The sequence below is a fragment of the Schistocerca piceifrons genome, chromosome 9, assembly GCF_021461385.2.
Source record: "Schistocerca piceifrons isolate TAMUIC-IGC-003096 chromosome 9, iqSchPice1.1, whole genome shotgun sequence".
Classification (NCBI taxonomy): Eukaryota; Metazoa; Arthropoda; class Insecta; order Orthoptera; family Acrididae; genus Schistocerca; species Schistocerca piceifrons.
The window spans coordinates 84,336,480-84,352,113 of record NC_060146.1 but is presented as its reverse complement, the minus strand read 5'-3'; the positions used below and the strand labels follow the sequence as shown (position 1 = coordinate 84,352,113).

Below are 15,634 nucleotides of genomic sequence, written 5' to 3'. Positions count from 1 at the left end.
CGAGCTAGACTTTGTTAGGCATCGTAATGTTGGTAGAAATAGTTAAATCAATAATAATCTTTGCTAAAAGTCGAGTGTAGTTAAACACACGCGACAGCAGCTGAAAGAGTGATGCATTTCTATCTGTTGGATTACACCTAGTTAGGTTTTAAGGTGTGTAAAATGATGCTTAATGATAGGAAGGAGTTTATTTCCCTGTCTGTTATTGGCAGCAAATCTAAAGTAATGAATAAATCAAAATTTCAGTGTTCAAGCTGTTACATAGTATTTTGTCTATCTGACCCTACTGTCAAATATTTTTTTCAATAAAACTGGTTTCCTAAAGAAACCGTGCAGTAGTGGGTTAAATGGTTGCCCTAACTGAAACATTCGTTTTTAAAGCTTCTTGATGTCGCTCTCCAGCACAGCTATCACGATCAACAACAAGTCCAACCTCCCCCCAGGGGGTCCACAACTCTTTTTGTGGATATGTGCGTAGCGAGCACGGGACCCCGAGCTAATGTGGCCCTCCTTCCTTTCCGGGCTGCATACCTTCCATTTCCGCATCCTTCCCTATCCCCCATCTTCGCTCCCCTGCCCTCACCTGTGGCTCCTTCCTTCCCCTTCTCCCCCTCTGGGAGTATGGTTTGTGCCTACGTCCAGAGACGGACGCTCGTAAATGTAACGCATTCTTCGCCTTCTCTGCTTGTATATCTTTATCCTTCCTTCGTCCTTCTCTTTCCCTTACCGCTTCTCTTTACTCTTTTCTCCGCTGCGGCGTTTGAGACCTCTCCTCTTTCCTTTCTCCTTCTTTGTTTTTCCCTTTCCCTTTCTTCCTCCCTGTGCGTGTCTGAAGGCCGACCCACGCATTTTCGTGCGTAGCCGGTGACGGGGTAATGCGTAATTCCCCACCCCGGGTAGACAGGTAGGACACGTACGTACCCCCTGGTAACGGCCAGGCCCAGGGAGGGGTGATTACCCGAGCTGATACCTTCCGAAAGTGCCGATTGGTCCCTACGTCCGTTTGTCGGGAGGTGTGACCTGAGGTGTGAACAATCACCTAAGGCGGGAGTGCCCTCAGAGAGGGGCCCCACAAGGGAGGAGCGCGCCATCAGAGACGCCGGTAATCATGGGGGATTCTTCCGCAATGGTTTCCTCATCTTCCACTATGTCTGCTCACAAGCGTAAGTTCACTGAGTCTCAGCCACAGACAGTTCTTCCATCGTTGCCACAGTTCCTTGTTGTTTCTCGGTCTGACGAAGGTCACGACTTCTCCACGGTCAACCCTTTCATTATTCAGAAAGGTGTTGACGCAATTGCAGGTCCTGTAAAGTCTTGTTCCAGATTACGGAATGGCACCCTGTTGTTAGAAACAGTCAGTGCCCTCCAGGCACAAAAATTGCTGCGTACTTCACTGCTCCACACCTTCCCGGTCCGGGTTGAAGCGCACCGAACTTTAAATTCCTCACATGGAGTCGTTTATACACGCTCCCTCGACGGATTGTCTGACGAGGAAATTCAGCACTACCTGTCTAACCAGGGCGTAACGGCTGTTCATAGAGTTCTGAAAAGGGTTGACACGAGCCTCATTCCAACCCGCACTGTCTTCTTGACATTTGACAAAGTTCAACTCCCATCGAGAATGAAAGCAGGCTATGAGGTAATTTCCGTTTGCCCTTATGTCCCAAACCATATGCGTTGCTATCGGTGTCAGCAGTTCAATCACACCAGCCAGTCCTGTCCCAATCCGGCCAAATGTGTTACGTGTGGCAGGGATGCCCATGAGGGTGCTTGCCCACCTCCATCCCCTCGTTGCATCAATGATTAACTTTGTAAATCGTTCACGTGGCGATGTTTGGTTTGTGGGGCGCTCAACTGCACGGTCATCAGAGCCCATACAAAGTCTCAATTTGTACACAGTCAAATTTTTACAGAATACAATTTAGCCACTGTCACGAATGATGATGACGACGAAGATGGTGATGAAATGTTCAGGACACACAAACACCCAGTCCCCAGGCAGAGAAAATCTCCAACCAGACCAGGAATCGAACCCAAGACCCTGTGATCCAGAGGCAGCACTGGACCACGAGCTGTGGACAACTGTTCACGTGACGCCTTGCTTAATGTATACCGTGCATGGTGAAATGGTGCTATCCAAAACAGGTGACGAGGCAACTGTGGTGCACCACGGGCCACATATGACAGGGGTCAGGGACGGCTGCAGAGATACGTGCAGCCGGATGGACTTTCAACCATCAAGCAACTGACTGCCAGGGGGCTACCAACGGTGTCTCCTCAACGACCGTTCACTGGATGCAGCTGCGTATCGGCCTCCTTAGCAGGTGCCTGGTTCACGCACTCGTGCTGACTGCTGTTTCCTGTCAATGAAGGCTGGAATTTGCATGACAATGTTTTCAAAGTATATATTCGTGACGACACACGCAGACTTAGACTATGGCAGACAATGCACAAAGCTTATGCCAGGTGAGACGCCAAGGCCAACTTTGATTCCGTAAGGAGACGCCGTCACTTTTGTTGATGTTGGTAAGTGGGACGCCTTCACTATTCCAGTGTGCATTCTCAGAGACGTTGTTTTACCATCGCTGATGAACACATAGCTCTGACAGTGGGCTTAGTTTATTTACCTTTCTGTTTTTTGGAGGATATTGGGAGATTGATTACCAGCAGTTCCTGGACAATACTGACGTTGTGGTTTGACATCCCATGTAGCAGGTGGCAATGCACGAGTTCAGTAATGTCAGACTCAAAGGAAGAAGTTACGGTCGCAGTAGCTCATTGAATTCGGATAAAGCATCATATATGTCTGTTCAACATACGCAACTAATGAAAATCTACAAAATTAAAACATGTGTGCGTAAAAATCTTATTCCAAGATGCCAAATTTTCTTTACTGAGTTACCGGCTTTTGCGAAGTTCCGAACCATCTTCAGATCAATCTAAAATGTTTTTCCTTGCACAACGTCGTATTTCTAGAGCCAAATCGCCTAGTTAAATGAAATCCTAAACTTAAAATCTTAACTGGTTGCGTAAATTGACATCAATCAATAATAACATAACCATGTAACATGTTCACTTTAGGATTTTACTTAACTAGGACCAATTAGCTACAAAAAAAAAAAAATATGATTTGCAAGAAGTCTCCCACACTGATCAACATTTCAGATTGATCTTTAGATGGCTCGGTAATGAGCCGAAACAATCGGACAATTTGGGACCCTAACGTAACATTTTTATCCACACATGTTTTAAATCAGCACATCACGTCTCTCCCGTGATTGGTAATGTGAAAGAATAACGTCTACGACATTCGAGGACACTTTACCAGATATGTCGGTTATTCATTTACGGGTGTACCAACCTCCTCCAAAGTGCTGTTATTTTACAAGGGCGACCAAGCCTACACATCATCACCAGTTGCGTCCAAATTTTTTGTTTATGCAGGGCTAAGCCAGAAGCGTAAGTGACAGAAGTGGTAACTCCAGATGGCTATGTGTTTAAAAGAAATGGCTTTTATTCTTTCTGAGACGTGGGTGAGGCATGAGCCATGTATGATAGCGTGGGTTCAGCGTAGAGTTTGGTACAACGGAAAGAGAACAAAATAGTAACCCGAGAGTCGTGGGATTGAATTCCTAGGCTGAAACTTCCTTTTTTTATCAGTTTTTACAGTGCAAACAACACGAATCGATGCCCAGTACAAATTTCGTTTACATTAATAAAATGTACTCACACATGGAATAGTTTGGTAGCAAACCACATGTAACGCATCATTTCGCCAAATATTGGCAGGGATAGTTCGTGGAGTGTATTTCGATCCAGACTTTTTGGGATGTGATTTGTTTTTCTCTCTCGACGAGATAGAGAAGTTTGGAAGCTTCTTAACGTTTAGCTTACTATAAAATTGGACGTCGCAGGATTGCCCTGGCGGAGTGCATTTGGGGAGGGTACGGCCAATTTAATACTTTCAACACTGCCCAATGGCAATCATTATTCATCTTTAAAAATAGCGTTTTATGACTGTGGATTTGTTAATCCTCACCACGAGTCACAGAAGAATTTTTTTCTCCTGCACATTGGGTTTGTTCACATCAGGTATAATATGTTGAGCATAATCACGGTTTATTTGCTCTGTAAAAACTGGAAATAATAGTGTGTTTCCTAATTTGGACTTTGTCACAAAACCTTCGGATTACAGTTCTGCGCCCCTTCTGCTGCTCCAAGCATTGCCAGAACTTCACGCTAACATACAAAGTGACAATTACTGAACTATACGAAAAAAGACCTGAGTTAGTTACAACATACGGCATGCACACACATTATTGAATACGGGAAATAACAGACATTCGGATTTAGGTTATGACATGTTCGATACCCCTTCCATCATTGGCGATGGCCGCGCGGGGTAGCCGTACGGTCTTAGGCACCTTGCAACGGTTTGCGCGGCTCCCCCTCATCGGAGGTTCGAGTCTTCACTTGGGCGTGGGTGTGTGTGTTGTCCTCAGTGTAAGCTAGTTTCAGTTACATTAAGTAGTGCGTAAGCCTAGGGATCGATGACCTGAGCAGTTTGGTCCCATAGAAATTACCACAAAATATCCATTGGCGATGATGTGGCGCAGACGAATAGTGAAATTCTGCATGACCCGCTGAAGTGCCAGAATATCGATGCTCACGATGACCTCCTGAATGGTCTGTTTTCAGCTCAGCAATGGTTTTGGTGTAAGCTTGGTCTTTAATATAGCCCCATTGCTATCCTGTGTGAAAGTGAAGAAGAATTACATCATCTGCTTAATGGAATGAACAATCTAATTCGTACATAATATGGATTGAGAGTAAATCGAAGAAAGACGACAGTAATAAGAAGTAGTAGAAATGAGGACTGCGAGAAACTTAACATCAGGATTGATGGTCACGGAATCGATGAAGTCAAGGAATTCAGCTATCTAGGCAGTAAAACAACCAAGGACAGACGGAGCAAGGAGGACATCAAAAGCAGACTAACAATGGCAAAAAGGGCATTCATGCGCAAGGGAAGTCTACTAGTATCAAACATAGGCCTTCATTTGAGGAAGAAATTTCTGAGAAAGTACGTCTGGAGTACAGGATCGTATGGTAGTGAAACATGGACTGTGGGAAAACCGGAACAGAAGAGAATCGATGCATTTGAGATGTGGTGCTACAGACGAATTTTGAGAATTAGGTGGACTGATAAGGTAAGGAGTCAGGAGGTTTTGCGCAGAATCGGAGAGGAAAGGAATATGAGGAAAATACTGATAAGGAGAAGGGACAGGATGATAAGAGATTTGTTAAGATATGAGGGAATGACCTCCATGGTACTAGAGGAAACTGTAGAGGGCAAAAACAGTAGAAGAAGACAGAGATTGGAATACACCCAGCAAAAAACTGAGGACATAGGTTGCAAGTGCTACTCTGAGATAAAGAGGTTGGCAGGCCGCATGAAACCAGTGAGAAGACTGACGCCTAAAAAGAGAGAGAAAAAAATACCTGGTAGCGCTGACAAGGCATACGAACAGCATTAAATGCTGAGTGATCACTGAAGGACGTGGGACGTGAAGATGCCGCTGCAACGTGAGACAACATTATCAGCACCGGACGTAATTTCAAAAGGGCTTCTCTGCAGGGCTTTATTTGGCTGGCTGATAAAAAAAAAAAGAGCACCACAAAAAGGAGTGCCATGCGTTACGACCAATCGAGGCCCATACCAGTGGCTTCTGTGTACCCTGGAGTCACCTTGCTATCGGGGAATATCCCAACGATTATTGCGTGAGATTAGATTAATACTAGTTCCATGGATCATGAATACGATATTTCGTAATGATGTGGAACGAGTCAAATTTTCCAATACATGACATAATTAAGTTAATTTAATAACATAATTAAGTTAATATAACAACTTTTTTACTTTTTTGTTTTTTTAAAATTTTTTTTAATAATCTTTTTTTCTTAATTTATATCTAAAAATGCCTCTGTGGAGTAGAAGGAGTTGTCATTCAGAAATTCTTTTAATTTCTTCTTAAATACTTGTTGATTATCTGTCAGACTTTTGATACTATTTGGTCAAAGTGGCAGTATAATTCACCCCTTTCTGTGCCAAAGTTAGATTTAATCTTGAATAGTGAAGATCATCCTTTCTGCCAGTGTTGTAATTATGCACACTGCTATTACTTTTGAATTGGGTTTGGTTGTTAATAACAAATTTCATAAGAGAGTATATATACTGAGAAGCTACTGTGAGTATCCCTAAATCCTTAAATAAATGTCTGCAGGATGATCTTGGGTGGACTCCAGCTATTATTCTGGTTACTCGCTTTTGTGCAATAAATATCTTATTCCTCAGTGATGAATTACCCCAAAATATGATGACATATGCAAGCAATGAGTGAAAATAGGCGTAGTAAGCTAATTTACTAAGATGTTTATCACCAAAATTTGCAATGACCCTTATTGCATAAGTAGCTGAACTCAAATGTTTTAGCAGATCATCAATGTGTTTCTTCCAATTTAATCTCTCATCAGCTGGACATTGGACATTGCGCACCATAAAGTCCCCCATTGAGGGTGAAGAGACTACTCGATCGCGAAATGCCGATTCTCAGTCCCCCAAATGATTGATTATTGACGAACTCATACAAATGAAAGTGGGCTTCGTCACTAAACCAATTGTGCAGTTTGAACGTCCTAACACAAACCGTTCAGAATTTATGACGATTTTGTTCTACATAGTTCAATAACTGTCAATGTGTGCTTGGTTCATTATTTTTCTTTTTTTTTCCCCTAAACGCAGGGCCATCAAGCTCCCACCTCTATTCACTTGCATTTCTGACCAACCCCTGCATTAATATAAATTTGGACCAAATCTGGGAAACGGAGTCGGCGCGCTCCTCTTATTAGAAGAGGCCTCTTATCGTATGCCGCATACGGTGAAGCGAGGCCTCGTGCCAGCAGCCGCAGTACGGGCGTAGAGATGGGATCAGGCGAGGCGCACGGGTGGAGGCGGAGGCGGGGCTGGACGTCGGAGAGGCGGTGCTGGGGGTAGCATTCATCTCACTTTAGGTGAGGAAAACCCTACGTCATAGTGACGTAACATTACGTCATCGTGACGTAAATAACCTAAATCGACTACATGAGTGCGTATATCGATCTTTGTGGTTGTACCGATAACGTCAAAGCTAAATGTAAATACATGTGTACAAACGAAAGGGACAGGAGTTATCTGTTAAGCTCATCCCAGTTCAATTAATTATTAAGCTGTAATCGAAACAATTTGGGATGGTATTATGTGTTTCAGGAACATAATTAATGTCTGAACGAAGGAAGCATAACGAAAGTAAAAAAAAAAAGCTTTTAGTCAACTAAAAAAAAAAAAATCCAATGAATCGTGCATAAATCGTGTGGATAGAAGCGTGAAATAATTATTAAGCTGCAATCCAAAGAATATGGGATGTTATTGTGTGTTTCATGAACATAACGAATATCTGAATGAACGAATCATAACCGTAACGCAAGTGTCTTGTTATTTTTCTAGCCTGAAATGAACGCTACCCTATTTTTTTAAAAAATCCGATGAATCGTGTCTAAATCCTGTGGATAGAAACATGAAATAATTAATTATTAAGCTGGAATCCAAAGAATATGGAATGTCCTCCTGAATGAAGGAATCAAACCATAACGAAAGTGTCTAGGCATTTTTTAGTCCGATTAATGGTGCGTAAATCATGTGGATAAAAACGTGAAATAGGGAGAAATGAAAGTGTTTCGTATTTTTATAACAGCCAATGAATTGTACATAATTCATGTGGGCAGAAACGTTAAACTGAGAAACTGAAGTTCGAAGTAATTCCGAATGTTGCTGGAAATATTAAACCACCTAGTTCCATTTAATTTTGCCTTCATGTTGTAAATCAACTAAGAACAATGGACAGTGCAGATTCGAGACGCACACAACAGTCGATGTATACAGAATGGACACAACAGTCGATAGGACAACTCGTGAAACTCATGATGACGCGTACCTACGTCACGTTGACGTAGGGCTCTCCTCACCTAGCGTGAGATGAATGCTGCCCCGGTGCTGGCGGACCGGCGGGCACGGCTGCCGGTCAACAGGGCCGCACACGCCGGTTTCGCTTCCGCTCCCCTGTACAGTCAGTTTGTTTACGGTACGTTGTCCGTTACGGTTTGGACACACATTATTTTCTCTCACGTTCAACCGATGTGTTTTGTTTCGATTGGTACTAAACAGCCACAAAACAAATTAATGTACAGTACAAGAGGAAGTAGCGGCGAATGGTTCAAGCGTTTCTGTGTGTTTTTGTGATTGACTGGTTGGTCTCTTCATCTCCCGGGTCGTTACAATTAAACTTCGGCTATTTATCACGTTATAACACAGAAACCAATTACCATACGAGGACAAATTTTGGTAACACTAATGTCCAGATTATGGGATGCACGATTTCGATGCGTCACAACGCCACCATCAGTTCCAACTATGGCCACCGGGTGCCGGGATCAGTCATCGTGATTCATACTCTCACACATCTGACCAGTTGCAGTGTACTTGACGTGTCAACATGAGCTTGGGCAAGATGAGCAGGGCATTACTGGTGAAGCTCTATTATCAAGACCACAGTAATGCTGCAGCTGCACTTCGAGAATATTGCCAGCTGAAAGGATTACGGAAGGGTCCTCTTCCTCCACCTGCTGTGTGCAGCACTATGAAGAAGTTCGAATCAGCTGGAGAACTGGCCGTCGCTCCGGCAAGAGGCCGACGACCGGTTGCACCACAGGTGGTTGATGAAATCGCCGTTGCCATGGCAGACAACGCTGAGCGCAATTCCCGATCGTCAGGCAGTGCGCGTGCTGCGTCACCACAGTTGAACATGCCGTGCTCCACCGTGCGGAAGGTGTTTCGAACTATTCTCAAACGGTATCCGTACAAGGTCCATATGGTTCAGCAGCTCGCACCACAGGATGCGCAATGGCGTGTTGACTTCGCTCTCCGACTGCGCGGCTGGTCCCGGCGGAGGTTCCAGTCCTCCCCCGGGCATGAGTGTGTGTGTGTTTGTCCTTAGGATAACTTTGGTTAAATAGTGTGTAAGCTTAGGGACTGATGACCTTAGCAGTTAAGTCCCATAAGATTTCACACACATTTTGAACTTTGCTCTCTACTTTCTCACGAGGACTGAAGTTGATGAGGGCTGGCTCTACACGTACAATACAAGAGCAAGAATGTTTCAACTGTCTCTGTGTGTTCCTATGATTGATTGGTTTGTCTCTTCATCTATAGACAGACGAAGCTCATTTTTCTCTGACAGGCGAGGTCAATACACAAAATTGCCGAGTGGGTGGATCTTCGCTTCCAGTCACTGTGCACGACGTACCTCTATAAGGTGAACATATCACCATGTGGTGCAGCTTCAAGGCTACGTTCATCATTGGCACATTCTTCTTTGCACAGGTTGGCGTTCAAGAACCAAAGACGTCCAGTGTGACTGGCCAGCATTACTGCGATACGCTTCGCCAGCCTGTCGGACCCGTCGTACAGGACACAGCCGCATTGAACTCAACAGTTTGCATGCAGGATGGGACCCACCGCTCATTGCTCGTGACGTTCACATCCTTCTCCGAGACACATTTGGAAATCGGAATGAAATTTTCAATCTGCAGCGGAGTGTGTGCTGATATAAAACTTCCCGTCTGCCAGACTGAGACTCGAACTCGGAACCTGTGCCTTTTGCGGGCAGGTGCTCTACTAACTGAGCTGCCCAAGCACGACTCACGACTCGTCCTCACAGCCCGAGTCCGAGTCTCGGTCCGGCACACAGTTTAAACCTGCCGGGAAGTTTCGAACTTGGAAACGATCGAATTATCAGCCGATCGTTTCGAAATGCTGGGCCGGCACGATCATCTGATGTCACTCCCTGTGATTTCTGGTTGTTGGGCCACCTGAAGGACACGTTTCGCCAGGGGAACATTCACGCCTGTACTGATCTGATGCGCAGCATATCAAAAGAGGTAGTCAGCATACCTACAGACATGTTTGGTTCTGCTGTGCCGAATGCAATCCTGCGCTTTTGGTCTCTTCTGGGCACTGAAGGGCCCCCTATTGAGCCCCTTTTGTAGAAGTAATGAGACCGGTATGTAACGGTGTGTAGCACCTTAGCGGCACATTGGAAGTGTTTCAGTTGGATTGGCTCTGCATTATTTCTCTTCCCCATATCCTTGACATTTATGCTACCAAATCTGGTACTCGTATGGTAATTAGTTTCCGTGTTATAACGTGTTAAATAGGGGAAGTTTCATTATAACCACCCGATATATACCATCCCCCGTATTGTTTCAAAACCTTTTCTGAGGCTGTTACGTTCTACTTTTTTCCGTCTCTGTGATACCTTCGCGGTATCGGCCGCCAGTTACGATACTGTGTTTCCTGCAACGCTGGGGTGCTATTCCAATGCCGGAGAGGCCTGGCAATAGTGAAAATGTAGGGGGAAAATGGGCTGAGAATGTGAATTGAAGTTTGTGTTGGGGAGGTAGTCGACTGGTGTAATTCGTGTAGCAACATCCCGCGTGTGGCTGCTGTAGTGTAATGGTCAGCATTTGTGCCCAGTAAGCAAGAATGCCTGGGTTCCAGTCGAGGCCTTCATTTCTTCATAAAGATGAGACTTAAATGTTTCGGGGAAAATTTAATCTTAAGATCTTTAACTTCCATTATATTTCCATCCCGTTAAGATTTCGGCAAACGATACAAGTTGTAACCTAGAAGGTGAAGAATCAGATGCCGTAGCAGACAGTGCCATTGTCGCAAAGCTAGTGGGTGAATTCAGTGCCTTAATCGGGCTTACCTGTGCGAGGGCCAAGGCGCGTCTTAACGCCGTAGTGACCTCGTGCTCCGGTATGTCCGGTATGAGCCGGTCGGGGTCGGCGCCGACGACGGCGCTGCAGAAGCTCCGCAATGCGCCGAAGAAGGCCGCGACGTGCACGCCTGCGGGGGCGGCGCCGCCCGCGCTGTCGCTGGCCAGCCGCTCGCTGAAGTAGAGGCCGCCCTCGTGGAACGCCTCCAGGAAGTTCCCCAGCAGCTGCAACACGGCGAGCCCGCGCTCACTGTACTGAGCCCACCCGCAGAGCTCAGAGGTGCAAAGCTGATACTGCGCCGGCCGGGCACTTTGTAAAACTGCGCTCTTCTTTAATAACTTCTCCTATGTACTGACAACATTTTCATTATTTCCAAAAACACCTTAAGTGTTTCGCCATTCCGTCATTTTCAAATGCTACAAAGTACAACAAAATAACTGGTATCAGAAGATATGACAGTACGAGGGCTGTTCAGAAAGTAAGATGACTTTTCAGCCCGCCCGGCTAGCCGCGCGGTCTAACGCGCTGTTTCCCGAGCGGGAAGGCGTGGCGGTCCCTGGCACGAATCCGCCCGGCGGATTAGTGTCAACTTCCGGTGTGCCGGCCAGTCTGTGAATTGTTTTTAAGGCGGTTTTCCATCTGCCTCGTCGAATGCGGGCTGGTTTCCTTTATTTCGCCTCAGTTACACCATGTCGGTGATAGCTGCACTTACACTGTCTCTACGTACACATACACCATAATTACTGTACCACGCAAACATTTGGGGTTACATTCGTCTGGTAACAGGTGTTCCCGGTGTGTGTGTGTGTGTGTGTGTGTGTGTGTGTGTGGGGGGGGGGGGGGGGTTGCGGAGTGGGGGGGTCGTTCACTGGGGGCCGAACCGCACAATAACCCCGGGTTCGGTGTGGGGCGGCGGTGGAGTGGGTGAACTGCTGTGGCCTGTTGTGGGGTTGTGAACCGCTGAGAGCTATGGCGGGACGAACCTCTCGTCGTTTCTAGGTCCCCAGTGGCTTTTCGAATTGCGCGGGCGACGTACATTCGATAATCGATCTTTTTTTCTGTTATTCGCATGTCCCGAACATGTGTTCACAATTTCAAGTGTATGTCTTTTGTTTTTGACAGATACAAGGGTTAGACGTGCTTTAGTGTGCTCGGCGATTTTCGATTATTATACGAAATGGAGCACAGAATTTGCATCAAATTTTGTGCGGAAAATGGAATCAAGTGCTCTAAATGAAAAAATTCAAGTGGTACAGGCACTTCCAAGATGGCCGAGAAAATGCCAATGATGAACCTCGCTCTGGTCGCCCCAGGACATCAACAACAGATGATAACGTCCAAGCTCTGAATTACCGTAAGAGAGGTTGCTGAGGATGTTGGCATATCGGTCGGCTCGTTTCATGTAATTTTTTCGGATATCTTGGCTATGAGACGCGTGTCAGCCAAGTTTGTCCCAACTTCTCAATTTTGATCAGAAGAACCGTCACAGGAGCTCTTGAATGTCTTCAATAATGATTTTGATTTGCTCAAAAGGGTCATAACTGGTGATGAAACCAATGCCCACTTGTCCCAATGGAAGCATCCCAGAGACCCAAGACCGAAAAAAGCACTCCATCAAACGTCAAAGCTTTGCTCGCTGTTTTTGTTTTTCAATTACCGTGGCGTAGTGCATTATGAATTTTTGCCTCAAGGTCGTACGTCCCTTAACGTTATCGCCGTCCGCGAGAAGCAATACACAAAAAATTTCCGGAATTGTGGAAAAACAATTCATGGGCTTCAGTGCACCAGCTCATTCATAGTTACTTGTGAGAGACCTTTTAGCCAACAACAACTCGACAATCATGCCTCAGCCACGATATTTACCGAATTTGGCCCCTGTGACTTCTTTCTGTTCCCAAAACTGAAGAGACCTATGAAAGGACGAACATTTTCAACGATTGAGAAAATAAAAACTGCATCGCTGGAAGCACTCAAGGCGGTACCAAAAAGTGCTAATGAGAAGTGCTTCGAGGATTGGAAGAAGCGTTGACGCAGGTGTATTGTATCTGAGGGGGCTTACATTGAAATATAAATAATAAATATTTTTTCATAAAAATATAAAGTAACCTTATTTTTTGAACACACCTCGTATGTTACATTTCATCATTGGTAATTGGCATAGTACAACGACTACAATATGACTTTCAAGTTACCAGTGTTACGTCAGTCACACAAAACTGTTCGTTAGGTACATTGTACCACGTCAACATTCTCAGTCACGAGGCAAGGGCAAACTGCTATCGAAGGAAAATTTTGGAATCCAATGGGGCTAAACCACTCGGAGGCGCTGGATACGTGGTACACGCTGCATTTTGATTTGTTTACAACTACAGTTTTCATCTTTACATCGTTGAAAACAGTTTCATCAGTATATGTAGAAATCACTTTACAATATTTTACAAAAAATTCATCTTTACAAAAAAGTGTGTAAGAGATGTTTTGAGTTTTGACAACTTAAAGCACATAAATTACTAGTATCAGTAGAACTTCATAAATATCATTTTATAGTAATTTACAAAGTCTGGAAATACCAGCTGAGGCATGTAGCATTCGTGTATGACGAACCTGAGGTGCCCACGTGTTGCTCTTTGTGACAATGGAAGCAAATGTACGTCTGCACAGGAAATTCAAATCATTTTAGAGGCGCAAACTTGGAACCTCATACATAAATTCCATCAATAACATACGACAACCATTCCAGATTGCCTACGTAATTGAAACGCATTACCCCTCAGCATCAATTTAAAGCACCATTCAAAAAACAAATGTTCAAATGTGTGTGAAATCTTATGGGACTTAACTGGTAAGGTCATCAGTCCCTAAGCTTACACACTACTTAACCTAAATTATCCTAAGGACAAACACACACACACACACACACACACACACACACACACACACACACATGCCCGAGAGAGGACTCGAACCTCCGCCGGGACCAGCCGCACAGTCCATGACTGCAGCGCCTGAGACCGCTGGGCTAATCCCGCGCGGCTATCCAAAAAACAATCATGTGAAAACTAGTGCGGTATTAAGGTTAATGGTTCACTGGTAATTGTGCTACCTCACGTAACTCGCTCCCTTCTTACTTATATTACATGTCGCAGTTTTCTTTTTGGCCTATTTTTTTCTCCAAGTGTCAAAGAAAACTCTTACAGAAATAGGTATAATTATATCACAACAATAAGCGGCGATCGTACGTAAGGTAATTGAGCAACTGAAAAATTAATAATTATGGAGGTTACTATGTGGTGGGAAGGGAATTGGTTATAATTGGCACACTTGAAATAACGTACAAGAGATATTCTGTTATTGTATGACCATAAAACCCTTTTCTGTGAACAACAAGCACTGTCCAACGGCATGACCCAATTAAAGAATGAGGCAATGGGATAAAGGGTACAGAAGATTAATCTTTTCCGATAAATGGCGTGCCATTGTGCACACTGGGAAACTCACACTCTAGACTCAATGAAACGCCTTAGTTCAGCTACGTTTGCAGTACGCATGATAGCAGAAATAGGTGAATTAAAAATGAAGAAGTTAGTTTATTCGGCCAAATTCCATTCACTAATGAGTTATGAAATCATCTTTTGGGGAAACTCCTCTCACAAAATTCCGAAACGAGCCGTTAGAGTACATCTGGTGTCAGTCCTAGATCATCATGTAGAGACGCCTTTAAGGAACTTGGTATTCTAACTACTGCTTCTCACTACATAGACTCACTGATGTTCTTTGTCATTTCCAACGTGTCTCTTTTTACACAAAATAGTGCAGAACATGATTATAATACCAGAACCAAAAACAATCTGAAGAAGGACTATAAAAGCTTAACATTAGTACAAAAAGGAGTCAAGTACATGGGTACTCAAGTATTCAATAACTTACCGGAGCACACCTAAGGTCTTGTAAGTGATAAAGATCGGTTTGAGAGTGAATTACGTAACTTCCTGTTGGCCAACTCCTTCCACTCCATCGATGAATGTCTTCACAAGCTCATAACTCTGTCTGAATTGGAATTGTACAATATCTATGTACCTGAGTAAAAAAAAAAAAGTTTCGACTCTTTCCACATCCCAGGAACTCAAGGGATCCGTGGAAAACGGTAAATGTAATGTAATGTATTACCCCCAAGACTGCACAACATTGCGTGATTTCGTCCTGTATTTTGTTTTGTGGACAAGATGAGTAAAAGTATAATAATTCACTACACATTTAGTGTCATTCGCTACTGTTGGTCAAAAGGCGGTAGAGTTTTCACAAGTGGTTGCTCAGCACTTGACTCTGCATGGCACAAATTGAAAACTCTTGCCAACAGCCCTACTGTAGCTATTCCTTAACGCTTTCGCATAATTTTATTTACAAGCTTTTGTGTTCACAGTATTACAAATAGTTTTACAAGATTTTTTAATATGTCAAGATTAATCTTGTGTACCCTTTATCCCCCTCCCCCTTTCTTTAATTGGGTCATGACGCTTTACAGTGCTTGTTGTTCACAGAAAAGGGTTTTATGTACAATCACAGAATATGTCTTGTACGTTATTTCAAGTGTGCCAATTCTAACCAAATCCCTTCCCACGCTATAGGAAACTCTATAATTTTTAATTTTTCAGTTTTTCAATACCCTTACGTACAATCGCAGCTTATGGTGGTGATATAATTGTACAGGGTTCAAATGGTTCGAATGGCTCTGAGCACTATTGGACTCAACTGCTTAGGTCAT

The 15,634-nt window shown here is 44.1% G+C and overlaps 1 protein-coding gene across 1 annotated transcript in view; it reads right to left on the bottom strand.

Annotated features, from left to right (window-relative positions):
- Positions 1–15,634, bottom strand: part of LOC124716721 (probable cytochrome P450 4s3) — a 60,881-nt gene that overhangs the window by 27,253 nt on the left and 17,994 nt on the right. Inside the window, exon 2 of the mRNA XM_047243263.1 lies at positions 10,863–11,096. Coding sequence (XP_047099219.1) covers positions 10,863–11,096 — 234 coding nt within the window. The remainder of the gene's footprint in view (positions 1–10,862; positions 11,097–15,634) is intronic.